The sequence below is a fragment of the Martes martes genome, assembly GCF_963455335.1.
Source record: "Martes martes genome assembly, chromosome: 18".
NCBI lineage: Eukaryota > Metazoa > Chordata > Mammalia > Carnivora > Mustelidae > Martes > Martes martes.
In genome coordinates, this window is record NC_137906.1 from 12110432 (window position 1) to 12129686 (window position 19255).

Sequence of the window (19255 nt, forward strand, 5' to 3'; positions counted from 1 at the left end):
GGGTACAAACAGCCTCCCACGTGCTGGGGACTAGATCCTGCTCAGGTGTCAAAATGTTAAGTTACTGGATTGTTTTATTCTTAAAGTGACACACGGGTTCCCCAGAGAAAATTCAGAAACAGGACATGTGGGTGCAGATCACGGATGGAACCTGGGCATTTGGTGGGATTCTCGGTGGCACGAGCCCCCAGGGAGAGAGAACGTGGAGGAGATGCGATGCGTCGCGTCAAGCTAGGAGGCGGGTGACCGTCTGAACTGCGGAGAAGGCCCGAGAACGTGTAGAGAATCGGCCCGAGAAGGAAGGTCCTGGCCCGGGAGCTGAGCAGCCAAACCCAGCAGTGTGAAGAGACAGCAGAGGAGCAACAGGCCAGGAGCGGCTCTTTGGAGAGCGTAATGGAAGCAGGAAGTCACCAATGGCCAGTGTGGAAACGAAGAAGGGGACATCTTCAGCACGGACGTTGACGAGTAGTAACGACTGCGTCTTTGTCAAACTGTGGAAAACATTTAAAACTGCTCACAGGAATGGGTGCGTGGCTGCCCGCTTGGAGTTTGCCGTGGCTGTCCCGCCACTGGGGCTGCGGCCCGGACATCACAGATGCGCGCACGGAGGTCACAGGGCCACCAGCGCCCCACTCGGCGCCCAGCTACCCTCGTCAATGTGAGACGCACAGGAAGAGGACGGAGCAGTGGCGCTGGGTCCTACCGCCCCTTCCTGCACGGCCGGGCACCCGGGCTGAGTTCTAGAGCGCAGACGGCAAGGAGGCTTCCTGGGGGCCAGGGAGCTTCGGAGTGCTGGAGGCGTGACTGCTGCCCGCTCGGTGGGGCCTGTGCCCTCCCCGTGGCAGGAGGCTGGCCTGGCGGTGCTGGGTGGTTAGTGACAGCCTGGGGGGTGCAGACCTGTGCAGACGGGCAGACTCAGCACCCTCTCTGGAATGGGAGGGAGCAGGTTCTGACACGAGAGATGGATGTGGGGAGAGGAGTGGGGGACACAGATAGGGTTGGCAGACTTCTCTGTGAAGGGCTGCGTGGTCAATATTTCAGCCTTCGTGGGCCATGGAGAATTTGGCCATCCCAGGTTCTTTGTTGTTGTTTTAATGCTTTTATAAAAATCTGAAAACCATTTTTAGCTTGAGGGCCCTATGAATATAGGCCTCAGGCCACAGTTCACCATTCCCTGAAACAGACTTCAGGGAGAAGAAACTTAAAAAAAAAAACCTTCATAAAGAGAAGACTTAGTGTCTGTAAAATAACAACAGGACTTTAATAAAGAACCAAAAGGATTCTTGGAAACTAAAACCATGGCAGGGGAGAGGAAGGACTCAGTGGCGAGATTGGGAGACAAAGTCCAGGAAGTCACCCAGAAAGTGTCCCTGCACTCAGGTAAGGACACGGGAGTGTGCTGGGCCCACGCGGACACCGGCCCTGGATGCCACACGGCCATGGGACGGAAGCCGGGATTCTGGGAACTGAGCAAAGCCAAAGGCACCACCTCAGGCCAAGAGAGGCTGTCCTGGGCTGGGGGGGCAAGGGGGCAGCTCCCAGAGGCTGCCCCGTGCCCCAACAAGGTAGCCTCAGGACACGGTTGTCCCTCCGGCTGGCCACCCACAGCCCCGGCCTCTTGGCAGTAAACCCAGAAGAGAGAGCAGCAGAGGAATGAAGGGAGGGAAGAGAGGACCCACCGGCGAGGCCCAGGCTCCAAACACTGAGTCAGGAAAGAGCAGGAGGGGTGGCTGCCGTGGCACGGGGTGGGGGGCCAGTACGCCCCACCCCCTTCCCTGAGGCTCCAGAGCGTGCAGCCGGGAGCCGAGCTTGAAGGTGGAACAGGCTTGCGGGGGGACCGAGCGCCGCAGTGTCGGGACCACGGCCATGAGAAGCCTGTGAATTTTCTGGAAGAATGAAGGCAGGACACATCCTGGAGATCTGCCATCAGGGTGCTTTCTGACTTTCAAGAGCCATGTCAGAAGCTGGGGGCCACAGAGGGCACGAGTTGGGCCAGTGCCTTCAACGGCAGTCATGAGTGATGGTGTCACAGAGGTGGATTCACCCGCAGAGAGAGGGACCCAGAAAACGAGAGAGGAGGGGTGTCCCCGGCCAGAGGAGACCAAGGTTGCAGGGGATGGTGCAAGCTGTTGGATTTCATGCACAAGTTCACCTTCTTCTGCACAGCTTGGGCTGCTGGTCCCACCTGAGGGAGCCTCCCTGTCCTGTGCCCACAGAGCCAGCCTTGGGGGTCCCAGGTAGTAGAAGGCTTTGCCGTCACGCTTTCCTTCCACCTGGTGGGTTGGGTCTCTTACATGCTATGAAGCAGGAATCCCACTTCTCAAATCCCTGGGACTCCTTCCCTCCCTTCTCAGCCCCGGGGTGGGGCGGTGATGTGGCAGGAGGCATAGTCAGTAAACAGAGCCCTGGGTGAGGTGCCTGCTGGCTGCCCCCTGGGCCCCTCAGTGACCTCACCGGCCCCCAGGGGCACCAAGGCCTGCGTGAGCGAGCCGGGAGCCTGGGGCCAGGCAGCCCAGGCCCTCCGCCCCTGCCCCCAGAGTGCCTAGAACACCCCTCCTGGGGGTGTGGCTATGCCATCCGGGAGCCTTTGACCATGAGCCGCTTCTTGTCACACAGATGAGCTGGGCAAACCTACGGGCCGCCTTCCCCACCCTGAGCCCCGCGCAGCTGCACCGGCTGCTGACCCAGTACCAGCTGGCCTCGGCTGTGGGCCCCATGAGTGCCTGGGAGCCAGGCGCCCAGGACAGCCCCGATGCCTTCAAGTCCGGTGAGCCGCCTCCGGGCCAGGAGCTGGGGGCCCTGTGCGCCGTGTTGGGGCACAAGGGAGCTTCCTACGGGAGCCTGCAGAGCCTCCGGGACCTTCACCCTGGCCCACCTTCCTCTAGGAACACCCTGCCCTGTCCCCCACCTGGGGACCTGGACACCCTCACAGAGGGGGGCGGGGGTAGTCAGCCCACAGGCCATGACCCAGATCCAACCTCCGGGTCAGGCTGGGTCCTACCCATTGAGGAGCCCGAGGCTGCGGCCTCGCCTGGGGCATAGCCGACCAAGAGGAGAGCAGGCAGGGTCTGTGGGGAGACGGTGTGCTTGCCACGTGTGCGCACACACATGGCCTACGTGGGCCTGTGTGTCTCACAATTAGGGACACGTCTCTTGGCTGCATGATACACTGTGACACACAGAAATTATAAGGAGATAGAAACTACAGTTGGAAACTGTGTCCCTGTCCCCCAGGGGCTCAGCCTGGATGGACCCGCTGCTCTGAGCAGGACTGTGGGCTCCTCACTTCGGAGGCCTGCCACATGGGGGTTGCTCTGCTGGGGGCCCCCACGGGGTGGGTCTGTTCTAGGGCAAACATGCCCCCCACTGTCTGGGTTCCAGGGCCACATGCAGGTCACAGTGGACGGGGGGTGGTGGGGGGTGGTGCCCGGAGGGGAAGTGTCAGGGGCCCACTGTGCGCAGAGGTTCCAGCCGGCAGCTCGAGCTTTGCCCTGGCGGCTCACTGGACACAGACGGCAGAGCGCTGGTCTGGGCAGGTTGCCTCTGCACGGATGCCCCATGGCAGCGTCCCCAGTCCTGATGGTGTGGGGTGGGGGTGGCTGGCACACCTGGGGAGGAACAGGAAGCCTGGTCTTGCTGGGCCGGTCATGCGGTCCCCTGCTCTTTCCCCCAACAGAGGAGGTCCTGGAGTCGTATGAAAACCCCCCCCCCATTGTGTTGCCGAGCGAGGGCTTCCAGGTGGACCTGGAGGCCGACTGCCTGGACGACAGCATCTACCAGCACCTTCTCTACATCCGCCACTTCCTCTGGAGTCTGCGTAGCAAGCCCAGCCCCGTTGGGGAGCATTCCCAGCCAGGGGGCCTCGAGGTACCGGGTGCAGCTGGGGTGCGCGGACTCGCATAGCAGGGCGGCCGGGGACAGCTAGCTCAAGGCCTGGCTGCTGCCCCTGGGAGTGCCCTGAGCCCCTCTAGTTCTCCCACCACGCCCGGCCGCCAAGTCCCTGAGTTCTTTCTCCCCCTTGCCCCCCAGGGCCCGCACCACACCACCTCTGAGGGCCAGAGCGGCCCGCTAGTTTGCAGGGGAGCCCGTGAAGCTGGCCAGGGGCGCACTCTGGCTTCTGCGGGGGCTTCTCGTGCACTGGGCCCTTCAGGAAGGCAGAGCCGTGGGGGCCCCCAGGCTGGCCCCCTGCACGTAGACTCCTCGTGCCTCCTCACGCCTCCCAGCACCCCACTCAGCCTCGAGCCCGCTGTCTCTGACTGGCCCGAGCCTAGAGGCACCTGTGGGAAGGTGCTCCTGGAAGGGAGGAGGAACGCAGCTCCAGAAGGTGAGACATGCCCCCAGGCTCATGCTCGCACCCCAGCCCTGCTGCCACCTGGCAGAACCCCTTGGGAGTCATGCCACCCGTGAGGTCCTGGCGGTATGTCCACCTGGGGCTCACAGTGCCTGCCCAGGATGCCAGAGGGCGGCTGGGCCATGCGGAGCCATCTGTGGGACGAAGTCGCTACCCTGAGGATAGATGGAGGCAGGGAGGGATGGCTCAGGAGACAAGCACAGAAGATGGGAAGGCGGGGAGGCAGAGGGACCGGGGTCTCTAGGCCATGGCAGCGCCAGCCGTGCTCCTGCAGATCTCCAGAGTGCTGGGGCCACAACCACAGGTCCTTCCGGGTGGCGCTCCAACTCAAGAAGGGGACAGGCTCGCTCGGAGCCCTGGTGCTGGGCTGCGGGGGTGGACAGAGGTGGAGTCAGCACGTAGAGGTGCAGAGGGAGGAAGTAGGGTCTCAGAGCGAGCCTGAGCAGAGGCCCCTGTTCGGCCCTGAAAGGGCCAGCCACCAGGGGGATGGAGGTGCCTCTTCCAAACACACGGGGGTGTGGCCTGGACCCCTTACCCTGACAGTAGTGGGGGACTTGCTAGAAAACAGTGAGCACCCTTCCTGGGGACAGGCCGCCACAGCAGTGGAGACACAGCTCCCCCCCTGCTCCTTGCCCACCCAGGGGACAGCGTGGGTCCCTCGGACGAGCCCCCTCCGGCCCCTTCCAGCCGCAGCTCCAGCACGGAGGATTTCTGCTACGTCTTTGTTGTGGAGCTGGAGCGGGGCCCCTCCGGGCTGGGGATGGGCCTGATCGACGGGCTGGTGAGTGGCCCTCTGGGCTCCGCTGGGCCGGGCCCTCTCTTTACCGGCCCCCAGCTCGTGGGGAAGGCCGGGACCAGGGTCTGGGCTAGGCGTGTAACGGGCGGCTTGCAGGCATCTGAGAGGAGGGAAGGGCCTGCAGGAGACATGACGGTGTCTGGTGCTGCCCTCACGGCCCCACGGCAGAGCTCATGAGGGAGCCGGGCCAGGGCGCACAGAGGCCTGAGACGGCCACTTCTCCCCCAGCACACGCCACTGGGCGCCCCTGGGCTCTACATCCAGACCCTGCTCCCGGGCAGTCCCGCGGCATCGGACGGCCGCCTGTCCCTGGGAGACCGCATCCTGGAGGTGAACGGCAGCAGCCTGACGGGTGTCAGCTACCTGAGGTACCCCCTGCCCTCGTGCTGCAGCCCCCAGGGGAGCCCCTGGCCCATGAGCAGGTCCCATCCTGACCCCGTGCTGGGGATGAGGGAGCGGATGTGCAGCTCTCAGACGGCTCCTTCAACCTCTGAGCACACCAGTGTGTCACACCAGGGTGACAGAGTGGGTCCCTATCCCAGGTTTCTCCAAAGCCCTGCCTGCCTCACCTGTCCCAAGGCAGGGCCTGCGGGGAGTCCCCGCGACGCGAGCCTGGCTCCCTCCTCCTCCCCCTGTGCTGGGTTTCAGAGCCGTGGACCTGATCCGACACGGGGGCAAGAAGATGCGCTTTCTGGTCGCCAAGTCCGACGTGGAAACAGCCAAGAAGATCCGCTTCCGCACGCTGCCCCCCTAGGGTGACGGCCACCTCCTGCCGTGCCGTTCCCGCGTTCCCTGTTGTGGGTGACGTACATCTTAGTGTATATTTTATTTATATGACAGAGAACACTAAGTTGGGATGTTTGTTACAGAGCTTTTATGTGTAAAGATTTTAATGGAAATGTACAAATTCAATAAACTATCTTTCGTATTCTAAAGGGGTGGCCGTGTGTGGAATGAAGGTGGGTGCGGTGCCGGGCTCCCCGGGAGGACACGGGGTCCCAGTGCTGCCGGTGGGGGTCTTACCTCTGCCCCCCGCCCCCACCCTGATGCACGGAGCTCCTGCTCAGCACACACTCAGCATAGTTCAAAGAAGGTCTAGAACTGCCTGCCCCAACCCCCGCCAGGCTGTAGTTCAAGCCCTTACCCCACTCAGGGCACCAGGCCTCCTCTCGATCACCACAGCCATGACTGGGCCTTAATACCAGCTGGTAATCTGCGGCCGGGCCGGCGTCCCCCGGGTCACCCTCCCCTCACCCCGGCAGGAGACTCACCTTGTCCACCAGGTGGCTGGCTATGGTGGGGGTCGCGGCGACAGTGGGACTTGGGCACCTTCGTCAGGCGCCTTCAGCAGGCTCGGCAGCAGTGGCCGCAGCAGGGAGCTCAGGGCTGGGCTTGGGGCCAGAGTCTCTTCTTGGAGAGGAACAGAGACCTGGAGGAGGAGGGGCCCTGGCTCGTCAGCTGCTGACACACCCCTCACAGGGAGAGGGGTCTCAGGGAGGGAGTCCCCCCTCCCCAACCTGTGATGTCCTCGGTCAGTCCCGAGCACTAGGCTTCCCGCAGCCCCACGCGGCTGGCTGGTGAGTGCAGGGGAGAGGCGCACCGCGGCTAGATCATGTGTATTTTTTAAAAAATCGTGTATTTTTTTTTAAAAAAAACCTCATTTTAAACACGTGATTGAACCCAAAAGGAAAACGCTTAGAGCCCCAAACTGATTCCAGGGCGCCAGTTCCGAAAGGCCAACAGCAGCCCAAGGGAGGCCTGCCCAGCTCCTGGTCTCTGCGGCTCAGCGCCAAAGGAGAGAAACCCCAGGGGCCGAACGGGGGCCCCATGTAGCTCAGTTCCCAAGGGGCTGGAGCCCTGGGAGTGGGGACACAGGCACAGTCCCCAGCAGGCCCCTTCCAGGCAGTAACCGGTTACTGTGCCCAGCTCCCGCCCACTTTCCCAGACGCTGCCGTAATGTCACCCTGTCACCCTGAAACACTAGGATGGCGCTCACGTCCCAGAACAACTCCCTCACCTGCACTCACCGCAGCTGCAGGGGACTCCGAGCTCCAGGTGGGGTCCTCCCGGCCTCGCAGGCCGACTGGCCGGCCAGGAATGCTCTTAGCCACGGCAGACGCGCCCACGGCCAAGCCGGGCTCCCCAGCACGTCCGTCTCAAGCTCCGGTCCCTCGCGTCCACAGCCTGTTGGCCACAGCACAGGGGACGGAAGCCCGCGGTTAGTGGGCGGTGACCCCACGGTCAGTGGGGAGCTCTCCGCTCCCCACCAGGCGGCAGCAAGTGCGTGGACTGCAGACTCAGAGAGTGAAAACCCCCGGCTTTGAACTCGGGTAGCTTCCGTCTAGACTCTCAGGCAACAGGGCGGTCCGCCAGGCAGAGAAAACGTAAAGGCAGCATCTCTGGACTGGCCCTGGCTCGCTGACAAGCGGGGAAACGTGTCTTCTCGAACCCACGCTCACCACCTAGTTCGCGCGCAGCTTTGGGACCCAAGTTTCCAGCAGGTGGAAACGCCCCAGGCCGAGCGCCCACTGAAAACACGCCCTGAGACCTGGCAAAACTAGCACCTCCCTCTGGACCGACCATCTCCTCAGGCCTGGCCTGCCTGCCCGCCTCGGGCCCGGGCCGCGCGGGGCGGGGAGGGGGCGACGGAGCCGGGTCTGTCCCGGCCGGCGAGGACCAGGGGGCCCCAGGCGCGCCCCGCCCCGACGCCCACCGCTCCGCTCCACGGGCACGTCACCTGTCGTCTGCCGGAGGTCCTCCGGGGCCCGGGACGCCAGGCGGAGCCCAGGCGGACACACTCTGCCTGCCGGAGCCCGGCTAGGTCGGCTCCGCGAACCGCGTCCGCCAGCTGTCGCGGCGCAGTTCTGGCGTCCGCAAGGTCCGGCGCCCGGGGGCGGGGCCAGAGCCGGCGGGGCGGGCGGGGCCAGGGAGGCGAGCCGGCGGAGACTCGCGGAGCACCAGCGCCACCTGGTGGCCCGGATGCCTGCGCGCAGCCGGCGGAGCAGAGGGGCAGCCCTGGGAGCTAGTGTCCAAGGCAGGAAGCTGACCTCAGTGGAACTGGGGCAGGACGCACTAAGGGGTGGGGGGAGGAACCACGACACCTCTCTTGCGCTCCCACACCCGGCGAGTCTCCCCCACTCGGCATAATACCAGCGCGATCCTGGCTTGGGGGTGTCCCTGCTGGGTTGGCCCTGCCCTCCCTCCAGACGGCAGGAGACCTCAGGCCAGAAGAACCGGAAGAGCCGCAGCCTCGGCGTCTTCCATCATTCAGTAGCATCAGAAGGCGGGCTAAGACAGGACACCGAGCAGAGGCCCTTCCCAGTGGCGGCTGCGCCAGTGGGAGAGTCACACGGCTCCCTTGCTGATCGCCCACATCCGTGCTGTTATTTCTGTAACGTCTGGGACACTGTGGGGAGTTGGTGGGAAGGAATGGCCCCAAGCATCTGGCCCAGCGGGGCAGGGGTCCCCACCTGCCCAGGGCCAGGCCTCCCAGCCCAGCAGCACTCCCCACACCTGGCCCTCTCCCCTGCCTCGTGCACACAGGGACTTTCTGGAAGAGGTTTATTACACTGCACCTCCTTTTGCCTCCCAACAAGAAGCTGCCAGAAACAGACCAAGCAACCCCCACCCACCACCAACGGGGTGAGAGCTCCAAATCAGTGTCACCACAAATCTCCAAATCTGTGTCACCACACAGCTCAGCATGGGACAGAGACAAACACCCAAAGGCTGAGGATAAGACAGCCTGACCCACACAGAGGGACCCAGACCCACCCGGGGCTCCTCCCTGGGTCTCACGCCCCTGCTCGCGGCAGCCGCAGCTTGGCTCTCATTCTGCACCCGGGGCCGGCGTCCCCCAGGTCAGCAACCCTCAGCCCGGCAGGAGGCCCATTTCCTTCTCCACCAGGCGGCTGACCATGCGCAGGGCCAGCGGCAGGGCGGTGTTGGCGTCACGGTGGTAGCGGGGCTCGGACAGCTCTGCGCTGGGCGTGAACACAAACTGGGCCACGCTGGGCATCTTCAGCAGCGTCAGGAGCTCAGTGGCCCGTGTGCGGACGGCTGCCGCGCCCTCCTCACGGTGCTCGGAGCTCGGCACTGGGCTCTGGACCAGGGTCCTCATCTTTGACAGGAACAGAGAGACCCTGAGGACGAAGGGATCCCGGTCAGTCAGCTGCAGGTGCACCCCTCACGTGAAAGCTGAGGCCCCACGGGGGGGCCCAGCGCCCAAAGCTCTGGGTCGGGGGGCATTAGCTGGGAGCAGCGAGGCCGTGGGGACACTGCCGCCACCGGTATCCGACCGGAGCCCTCGTGCTGTGAGCCACATGCAGACCTTGGGGACGAGGAAGGAAACCGGCACCAGCTCCCCTTCTCCTTCTGCCCCAGCTGGTACCTGGGAATCAGGTCTTGGCTCCGGGAGGCCAGCTTGGTCAGCGTGGTCACGAGCACGGCGATGACTTGCGGGGGGCACTCGGGGAGGGCAGCAGATGGGCGCGACTGGGTGAGCTCGAACAGCAGGGCCTCCAGCGCCTCAAAGAACCTGTTGATCTGCTCCACGGTGCACCGCCGGTCCCAGGACACAGACAGGTACTCACCGATGGCCCAGGCCTGCATGGGGACAGAGCCTTAATCCCGGCAGGCGCCCCGGCGTGGGAGAGGGGCGGTGGTGCGGCGGCTGGCCTTACCACAGAGGCGAGCATGGTCCCCCGGTTGCGGACGCTGCTCACGCTCCCCACGAACTCCAGCAGCTCTTTTGCCAGCTCGACCACCAGTGACGGGTGCAGCGCGCACAGGGCCAGGAACTGGGAGCTCAGCACCCTGCCCGGGGAGGACACTGCTGGGCCGCTGCCACCCCCAGGCCTCAGACCGTGCCCCCTATCACCCCATGCAGAACCAGAGCCAGGAGGGGAGGGGGAAAGCCTCTGAGCAGGTTCAGATGCTTTCAGCCCCTAAAGAAACCCATGGCCCACTGGGGAGGAAGCTGGGGCTGGTGAGTGGTGTGGACACAGGCCTGTGTGGATCAGGCCTTCGGAAAGGGGCACAGATGGTCTGGGAGGCTCCATGGAGAGGAACCGGGGCCAGCACTGGAGATTATAGACCTGGGGGAGGAGGAACGGAGGCGGGGGGCGTTCTGGACCAGGGAGAGGAGTGTGGGCAGTGGCTGCCCCAGGTGATGCTGGGGACCAGGGCACATGCTGCAGAGGGCAGCTGGAAAGGGGCACAACGCAGGGGAGGTGGGGACTCAGAGCCGAGGCAGGCTGAGCTGGAGGCAGTGAAATGGGGCTGGGTTGGCAGGAGGGGTGACACTTCGTGGGGCCGGCAGGAGGGCCCACCTGTGCACACGGGCCTCGTACTGGGGCACCTGGTAAAGGGAGTCACATCTCTCCAGGAGCGACAGCGCCAGCTGGTTGGCCAGAACCCCGTCAGCAAACTGGGGATCAGGAGAGAGACACAGACTCAGCCCCACCCCGACATCACCCTCCCCCACATCCTGCTCCATACCCGCCAGTGGCCGCCAGTCCAGGGCTGCTCTTGGGGGCGGTCAGGCCACCCTCCCGGTGCCTCTCGCTGATCCAGAGCGGGATCTGTGTTCAAGAGCACCGGCTCTGCCGAGGCCCAGGGCCACCCCCTCCGAGGGAGCGGAGCAGCTCACCTGAGTCACTGCGGAAAAGAAGGCCTGGAGCAGCGTGGGCACAGCCTCGGCGCACTGGACCACCCGGGCGCAGCTGGCCATGGGCTGCAGCAGCTGGTGGAGGGGTGCCAACCTGGAGGGCAGGCCGCACGTCCCACTGAGCGCCCACACCCGCTCCCCCGGGGCCCACAGACATGCCACTGCCCGAGGGGACAGGGCACGGGGTCGCAGTGCCACGGCCCGGGCGAGTTCTGAAACCACCTGCGTTGCCCTCCTCGGAGGAACCCCCCCTGCCCCCTGCCCACCCCCCTGCCCGGGAACCATGCATGCCGCCTCCTGCTGAGCGCTGTGCTCCCCGCTCCCGCGGGACACAGGGAGGACGCATGTGGGGATCTGTGCTCAGGACGCCTTGCTCCAGTCCTGGCCCCCCACCTGCTCCTGGGGAGCGCCACCCCTCGGTTGCTCCCTCTGGACAATGGAGCCACAACAGCGCCGACTTCGCACGGTTGTGGGAACCGAACTGGCGCACTGGTAAGGGGCTGAGTGTGAAGCCTGTGCCCGGCAAGCACCCGCAGCGTGGCTAGCGACTGCCAGGGGCAGGGGGACAGGGGGCGACAACAGGGGCCTCTTCAGCTTAGAAGGTGCGACACGCGGGGCCAGATGTCCCCAGACGTGTCCCACCCACCCTGGGAACAGGCTCTGACCATGTGCAGTGCTCTTCGAGCCGACCCAGGGCCGTGGGGCCAGGGACCCCCACAGCCAGGCCCCACCCCAGGGCCCCCCGGCCTGAGCAGCCCTACCTTTCTATGGTTCCGCTGGCCTTGGCCCGCAGCAGGTGCTGGAGAAGAGCCTGGAACTGTGGGTCCCGGGAAGCCTCCAGGCAGCTGGGGTTCCTGAGGGAGGCGTCCCACAGCGGCCTCTCAGACGCAGCCGGTGACAGCCTGCGAGCAAGCAGATTGCCCGAGACCAGGCTCAGATGTAGGCTCTGGGCTCAGGCCACCAGAGGCCCGACTCGGCCCCAGCCCTTGTGGAGATAGAGCAGGTGTCATCCCGCGCCAACGATGAGCCTCAGAGAGACTGGAAGGGACCTGGGGCTCGGCACCCGCAGGGTGAGGCTCTCCCGGCGAGGGACACAGGCCAGGGCCTCTGGGGCCCGGGGCTGAAGAGAGGAGCTCTCATGCGGGCAGCTCGCGGAACAGCAGGGGACGGGGAGGGACCCAGTTGGCAATGGGGAGGGGACCCAGGGACAGGCATCATCCCTCAGGCTCACCTGAGCTGCAGATCCAAGGCCGCGGTCAGACAGGGCAGGTCCAGCAGCGCGTGGAGCATCTCCACAGCTGTGCCGGGGTCCACCAGCCACGGCAGGAGCGCCACGAACTCGGAGGTGAGGGGCGGGCTGTTCCAGGCCAGGAGCTGCAGGAACAAGGGCGGCGGCTCGGTGCGCACCAGGAGGGCCCGTGCGGGGCGTGCGGCCCAGCGGCTGGACCTGTGGCTGCCTCAGGGGAGTGCACCTCGGTCCCGGATGGGCAGGGGTGTCGGCGCCCGCCCCCCTTCCCTGCGCCACCTTTTCCACCAACAATTACAGCAATCGCTTTGCACTTGTCACTGTTTTTCCTCTAACGGAAGGACCGAGGCTCCAGTTAAATTTGCAAAGACCACACGGAGACCACGGCCGGTCACAAACAACGCGTTGAAAGGTAACAGCACAAAGAGCTGAACACAGCCGGCGAGGCTCCCAGACGACAGGAACCTACCAGCTGCGACAATCGGGACAAATTCTAGAATGAGCCACGGTCCAGCCCTGTGGCTCCTCTGAAGGGGCTCAGCCTGGGGTTCTCCCCGGCAGGGACGCCGTTCCTATGGGACGCATGGACCCCCACCCCAGGCTGTCGCACGGCCCTCTGCCGGCATCCCAGGCCGCTCCCAGGAGGCTAGCGACCGGTGCTAATCTGGAGGACGAGCGGGGGGGCACTGTACCCCCCACCCCCCACCGGCCCGAGGACAACCGAGCGTGCCTTGAAGAGGTTGGGGAAGCTCTGCTTGAGAATGTCAAGGTTCCTGCCGAACAGGGGCAGGCTGTCGCTGCAGAAGCGGATGAACTCGAAGGCCAGCGTCGGGCTGTGGAAGAGCTCGCAGGGGACCCTGGTAAACAGGTGCTGGAGGATGGCTTCTGAGTCCACGGCGGCCGCCTCCCCTGAAACACACTGGCCTCGTCAGGGCCCCGCCCTGGCACAAGGGACCTCACCTTGTCACGAGGACACCCCTCCTGCTCGGGGGGCGGGGGGGTGGCGCTCAGGGTTCCGGACACCAGGGGCCCTGAGGTGTGCACACTGCTCGGGGAACCCCGGCCGAGCCGCACCCGTCCCTCCCCAAGAGCCTCCGGCGACCGCCCCGTCCCTCTGGGTCACACGATGAGGAACGCTCTTTGGAAGGTGCTGGTTTCACGGTCCCTCTCACGAAACTCCCGCAAACTCCCATGGCAAAGAGCGTTCCCAGATCAGCGTAAAGGTGCTCGGCTTCAACGAGCCCCCCAAACCCGTCTAACAGCTCTCCCACGGGGCGCGAACGGCCGCTCAAAGCCACGGTTCTACAGATTAAGGAAGCCTCCGACGAAAGAGGGGCCTGGGCCCCCCCACGCCCCCGCGCGAGGCTCACCGTGGCTCAGGAAGAACTGCGCGATGGGCAGCAGCGCCCGCGCCCGCGCCGGGTCCCCGCACAGCCGCGTGTGCAGCGCCTTCAGGCAGGACAGCGTGCGGTACAGGAAGGACGGGTCCTGCCGGCAAAGCACGTCCAGCACCAGCACAGCCTCCACCAGGCACTGCGGAGACGCGTGGGGGGCCCGGATTACAGGGAGCCGCGTGGGGGGCCCGCCCCGCCCCCCCGACGCTGCAGGCACTTACAGCTTTCTGCAGGTCCGCGTCCCCCTTTCTCAGGGCTCCTGGGGAAGGAAAAAAGGCCCCCCGTCTCCATCAGAGGCAACACAGTGAGCGAGAAGCACCCTGTTCTAGAAGCTGGAGGAGAGGGCAGACAGCAACCCCCCCAGGGGGGATGCACGGGAGGCTGGGACAGACGCCTGGGGCCTGGGGACAGGTTCTGCCCCCTGCCCAGCTCCCGGGGTCTCTGCCAGGAACACAGAGTCCCCGGGGACACAGAGGCTGTGCAGGCCCCGGCCCCCCAGGAGCAGCCAGGGACGCCCCCTCAGGGAGGAGATGCGACGACGAGACTCACGCCGCGTGCTCTGCTCCACCAGGCGCTGGCAGTACTCAAAGGCCTTCTCCCTCAGCCGCTCCTGAGGCGGCAGCAGGTGGCTGGCGGTGGACGTGGCCGACAGCACGGACAGGGTGGAGCCCTCTAGCTCCGACCTGTCATCTGGAAAGGAGAATGAGGTGCTCGAGGGGCACGGAGTCCCTGCGGCAGGCGGCCGAGGCCCAGCCCCACCGTGGCCGCCTTCACCCCCACCGGAGGCCACAGGCAGGGCGGTGTCTCTCCCGGAAGCCCAGTCTGTCCCCACCACTGGCCAGTCTGCACAGGGGAGGGGGTTCGGTGAAGCTGTCAGCACCCGTGCTGACGTCGGCCCTCCGTGATGACCGCGCTGGCTTCTCCTGCACGACGGGGACGGGCCTCCCGGGGCTGATGAAGCTCAGCCAGTGCTCCCAGCGTCACCTGGGGGCCACACCTGGTGCCGTCCACCTCCTGCCTGTGTGACCCCCCCCATGTCCCCCCGACCCCCATGTCCCACCTGAGTCTGGGGCGCTGGGGCCCTGGGGGCCGCTGGCCAGCAGCCACGCCCGCAGCATGGAGAAAGCCTGCACGTTCAGCCACTGGTCCTCCGTGAAGTGCTGGCCCGTGGACAGCACCGTGAAGAAATCTGTGGCTACCGCCCCGTCCACCTCGGTGACAGGGCCCGGCTGCGGGAGGCAAGGAAGGACAGGCTGTGGGGACGCAGGCCGGGGAGGTGCTGGGGTCTGAGGCTGGGTGGGGGTGCGGCCAATGGGCTCACAGATACCAGGGAAGGCGGAAAGGGGGCTGCGTGCCAGTGGGAGCCCCGCCCTCATGCTCTCGAGGACCGGGGGCGGCCCCCAAAAGACACATAAACACTGGCACCTGAGTGGATGTGGTCTTCTGTCAGGTAAGTGACCCCTGCCAACGGGTTTGGCGCATGGCATTACGGGCTAGGAGGGCTGTGACACCAGGGACCCAAAGCCCCCCCACCTGAGTGTAAACACGAAAGAGGGATCATTCTGGAACTAGGGCAGGTGGAAGGACAGGAGGAGTGGACGGGACCCGGGGGGTGGGGGTGGGGGCAGGCTGGCCAACGTGGCGCAGGGACGCCCAGGGACAGGGAGGTCCTGAGTCTCCATGCTCACCTGCCGGGCTCTGGGTGTGGAGAAGAAGCCTCCAGAAGCGTGTGGGACCCCTTGCTGGATGCTGGCGTAGCGAAGCCAGTCCACCAACCTCTTGCTGAGCAGGCTGGTCTGGTCTATGGGTGGGAGGCAGGCAGGGACAACATGTGGGAAACAGTCAATCCCACAGACTCGGGCTGCCGTGGCACTGGTAGAACTTTCTGGAAAACACGCTCTGGACAGAGTGCTGGGCCCTCAGGGCGCGCCTCTCCCTCTGTGCCCACAGTGGCCTCCCGGGAAGGGTGGCTACCTTCATGGAGGGAGTGCGGGGCCAGGCGCGTGACCTTGGACACGACTGGGAGCAGGTGCCTCAGACTGGGCCCCTCGGGCTGCCGGCTCTCGAGGACTCTGAAGGCGCGCTGGCCCACGCTTCGGACCTCCTCCTTTCTGTCACCCTTCAAACAGAACACGGGGGAGTGTGAAGCGATTACCTGCCTGTGTGTGTGAGCGACACGGCATCTGGTCTGAAAACACCGGGGAAGGGACAGCCGGTCCTGAAGGCCGCCACTCCGCCAGCACGCCTGTGTCCCTACCGCCGCCGCTTACCACGTCCGGGGGGTCACCGGAGCAGCCGGAATCGGCCTTCCCAGGGCCCTGCCCTGTCCCCGGGAACGAGGGGCAGGACAGCAGGAGGGGGCAGGGGAGGCTGGCGGGCGCCCCAGGGCCACCAGGGGCGGGATGGGCACATCACCTGGGCCAAGAGCACGGAGGCCACCAGGCTCAGCTGCTGGCTGCTCTGGACATGGTCACAGGACAGGCTCAGGTCGTCGGAGGGCGACCTCTCTCTCAGGATGGCAGCGCACAGAAGCTGGAGCTGCTCGGGGCGCTTGGGCGAGCAGAGGGTGGTCTGCAGCAGGTCCACGCACGTCTTCTCCAGCCTGGGAAGGCAGGGCCGCGTGCACGGGGGGGGGGGGCGTCACTCAGCACCCCGCCAACGCGGCCTCACCCCCGAAGGTCGGCACACTCACCGCCTCTTGTATTTCGTGGCTGAGACGATGAGGAACAGCCTCTGCAGCGCGTCCGCCGCGTCAGGCCCCGGGTCGTCCTTCTGCAGCAACTTCACGACCCGGGAACAGAACTTCTGCAGCTCCTCATCCTGGATCTCCCTAAATGAAAAGCGGGGTGTTGGCGACCTGGAGTTGGGGGACCTGTCCGCGGGAGCTGGAAATCCCACCCTGATCTGTGACCCATGGTCCTGGGGCTGAAAGGACATCCCCACGGGGCAGAGAAGCCAGCATCGCGGGCTTTGTGTGGGAAAGCGAGGACACCACCTGCGGCTCTGCCCTCCCTGGGATGCAGCGACTGTCCCCTGTCACCGTGGGGTCACCCCCCTCCCCTGCCTGTAGGGCTTTCAGGAGAGATGCCACACCTCCAGGATTTTTGTTGTCCCAGGAGTGAAAGAACTAAAACCCATGGATGTTAGGAGTCAAAATGAAAGATAGTCTGAAATAAGTTGCTTTTCAAGAAGATTCCTTCAGTGGGCCTCCCAACTCCTGGGAACAAGAGTGAAATCTGCTACGTTAGAGGACAAACACTGGGTCATGTTCTCAGGTATGACTACCACGGTTCCTAGTATTTACTCAGCTTCGTTAAAAAAATATATTTTCAAGCATCAACAGAAACAGAAATCAAAACAGAAACCTGGTTTTCTGGGTTTCTCTTCCAGTCTGAAAGGCAAGGCAAGCCCAGGAAACAGTACTAGGGACCTCTGGCTGGGGGGGGGGGGAGCCGTGCTCTCAGAGGAGGGCCCCCTCCAGCCCCCTAGCCACAGCTAAAGTCCACCGGATCTAGGCTCAGCTGATCAGACGCTCGAGCTCAGAAACCTGGGATTTTGAACCAAGACGGGGCAGCTCCAGTCTCGGGCTGACGAGGAGGGCGGCCGAGCATGTGGGGCAGGGGGCCTGGGGCTGCTTCCTCTGTTTCCTGTTCTTCCTTGAAGGCTGGCCGATGAACCTCCGTGAATTCCCCACCACTTCCCATCTCTCCCCTACCTCCTAACCCGTTTTCATTTCTTACAAACACAACAGTCACGTGTGGGATGAGAATGTAGGAAAAGAGGCCTGGTCAGGTGTGTTTCTCCCCAGGCTAACAAGACCGAGCGGGAAGATACCAGGCTGCCTCAAACTCACACAGCAGACTCCTTCCTAGAATGGTGGTACCCCTCATTCCAGTGAATCCCTTCCAGTATATTCTCTAAATCCCAGGATTCTAAAAGGCCAATTTGCTCAAACCCTCCCACAGCTCCCCAGTGCTTTCAACCCCGAACTCCTGCTGACGCTAACAAGGCCGACAGGGTCCTGGGCTCGCCTTCTGAGAACCACGAGTCCTACTTCTCTTGTGCCACCCCGAATCACAGGCTTCATGAGGGTAGAATACAGTGAAAAACTAAGACCTAACTGATCATGACTAGCTTTCCTCAAACCCTAATGGAGAGAATTCACGTAAGTCAAGCATCTTGCTTTGGGATATTGGAAAATGCGCTACCCTCAACTCCCCCACTGCCCTACCTGAGACAGAGAGAGAATGCAGAGAGTGAGGACTATTCATTTTGCAAATTTATGACCTGAAGTCAAAGGTGAGCTGGGGAGAGGTGACCCCCATGAAGTTCTGAGTGGGTCTCAGTTCTTACATGCCTCTTGGCGAGAACACTAGAGTGACTGTGTCACATGTTGAATGAGATGCTATCTTCATGTAATACATCCCCAAAGTTCAGGTGAGCTCGATTTCTAATGCTTGAGCTTGAATACTGGAGTATCTGTCCAACAGTGAAGGAGACGCAGACGGTGCTATGAACCCACAAGGCACCTTCTGAGCAGATTTTTAAGGGTTATTTTGACCACAGAAGATTTTTGCCCTGTTCCCAGACTTCAAACCTAACTGGTATTCAAGATCTTGTTCCCCTAGATGGCAGCAGCCTCAACCATCCCAGTCTTTCCCACCAACTGGTCCAGCTCCAGATCCAGTTTAAGGTTTTTCGTTTTATTTTGTTTTTAAGTTTATCACCGCCCTGTGGTCCCAAATGCATTTTCTTCCAAACAAGTGGCGTCAAGTCTTACACCGTCTGATGGACTGTGGGGTTTCAGTCCTAGCCGGCATTCCGCCTTCTCCCGTGGCTGGTTAGGGGCTCGGGAAAGGGGCTAAGGACTAGTCAGTGGGAGTCCAGGGCCAGCTGGGGGCCAGAAGCCGATGGGTAATTTCTCCACCCTATCTAATGCACCCTGAGGAGAGCGAGTTTCTAAATCGCGGATTTCGTCCCTGGCTCCCCAGAGCCCTCGGACGGTGTCAGATTCCCGAGGCTGGCACGCAGAGCTCGCCGGGCCTCGATGCCAGCAGGCGCTCCAGCCTCTGGGCGGCTTCATGCTCTTGCCCCTGAAGCACCAAGACAGCCTCTGGCTCCCCGCCTGGCTGCGGGACGTGCGGGTGTCGCCGCCAAGCCTGGGGGCCCCGCCCCGCTTCCCGGGCACGCACGCTTCGCCCCGAGGCTCGGGCGCCGCCGCCTCCTGGGACCGGACGGACCGCCCCCGCCCCCCCCGGCCTCTAGAGCGGGTCTATGTGGGCTGCTGCAGGCCGCCGCGCGCGGGCCCCGCTCTGTAAGAACACCCCCCCCCGCCCCCGCCAGGAGCCCCAAGGGAAAGGCCGGGCCACCTGGCCTGGTGGAGCAGACTCTCGGCCCCCGCCGTGAACATGCCGCCGCCGCCGCCGCCGCTGCCGCAGCCCGGAGACGCAGCCCCGCCGCTTCCGGGTCGCGTCACGTTCTGCGTCACGTGGACGGCCGTCGGCCAATGGGCTTTGGTGGAGGCCTTTCCCTCGGGGGCGGGGCCGTCAGCGAGCCGGCCGCCGGTCCAGGTGGACTGGGACCCTGAGACCTCGGAACCTGGGCATCCCGGGTCCCAAGACCTAGGACCTCGGCACCTCGGGATCCCGAGCTCCCAGGAGCCCATGACGCGGGAACTTAGGGACTCTGGGACCCTAGGATCCCGTGATCCCAGGACCTTGGCACCCCAGGATCCCAGGCCCGCCTCTCCCCCCATGGACTCTGGGCACCCGGGTGCCGTCAGGAGAGGGCCTGTGGCCAG

General features: G+C 64.2%; 2 protein-coding genes and 1 long non-coding RNA gene across 3 annotated transcripts in view; 1 reads left to right on the forward strand and 2 right to left on the reverse strand.

Moving 5' to 3' along the window:
- RADIL (Rap associating with DIL domain) overlaps window positions 1-6080 on the forward strand; it is a gene marked incomplete at its 5' end in the record, with an annotated part of 113428 nt that extends 107348 nt beyond the window's left edge. Inside the window, 6 exon segments of the mRNA XM_080829898.1 lie at window positions 2617-2767; window positions 3677-3867; window positions 4030-4324; window positions 4993-5132; window positions 5376-5515; window positions 5796-6080. Of these exon segments, the coding sequence (XP_080686024.1) occupies window positions 2617-2767; window positions 3677-3867; window positions 4030-4324; window positions 4993-5132; window positions 5376-5515; window positions 5796-5901 (1023 nt within the window). The 3' untranslated portion in view covers window positions 5902-6080.
- On the reverse strand, window positions 1241-8022 carry LOC308359155. Its single transcript, XR_013968385.1, has 5 exons — window positions 7885-8022; window positions 7165-7331; window positions 6419-6576; window positions 5717-5939; window positions 1241-3608 (listed from the first exon to the last, which is right to left on the reverse strand). It is a non-coding gene; the product is annotated as an uncharacterized lncRNA (long non-coding RNA).
- Window positions 8023-8691: 669 nt separating this feature from the next.
- AP5Z1 (adaptor related protein complex 5 subunit zeta 1) lies at window positions 8692-18935 on the reverse strand. Its single transcript, XM_080830704.1, has 17 exons — window positions 18825-18935; window positions 16148-16285; window positions 15871-16057; window positions 15430-15574; window positions 15144-15256; window positions 14516-14684; window positions 14005-14145; window positions 13677-13714; window positions 13432-13594; window positions 12792-12970; window positions 12047-12189; window positions 11577-11717; window positions 10798-10909; window positions 10478-10575; window positions 9830-9962; window positions 9538-9752; window positions 8692-9289 (listed from the first exon to the last, which is right to left on the reverse strand). The coding sequence occupies exons 1-17, from the start codon at window positions 18863-18865 to the stop codon at window positions 9019-9021; spliced, it is 2427 nt and encodes an 808-aa protein (XP_080686830.1). The 5' UTR covers window positions 18866-18935; the 3' UTR covers window positions 8692-9018.
- Window positions 18936-19255: the final 320 nt, after the last annotated feature.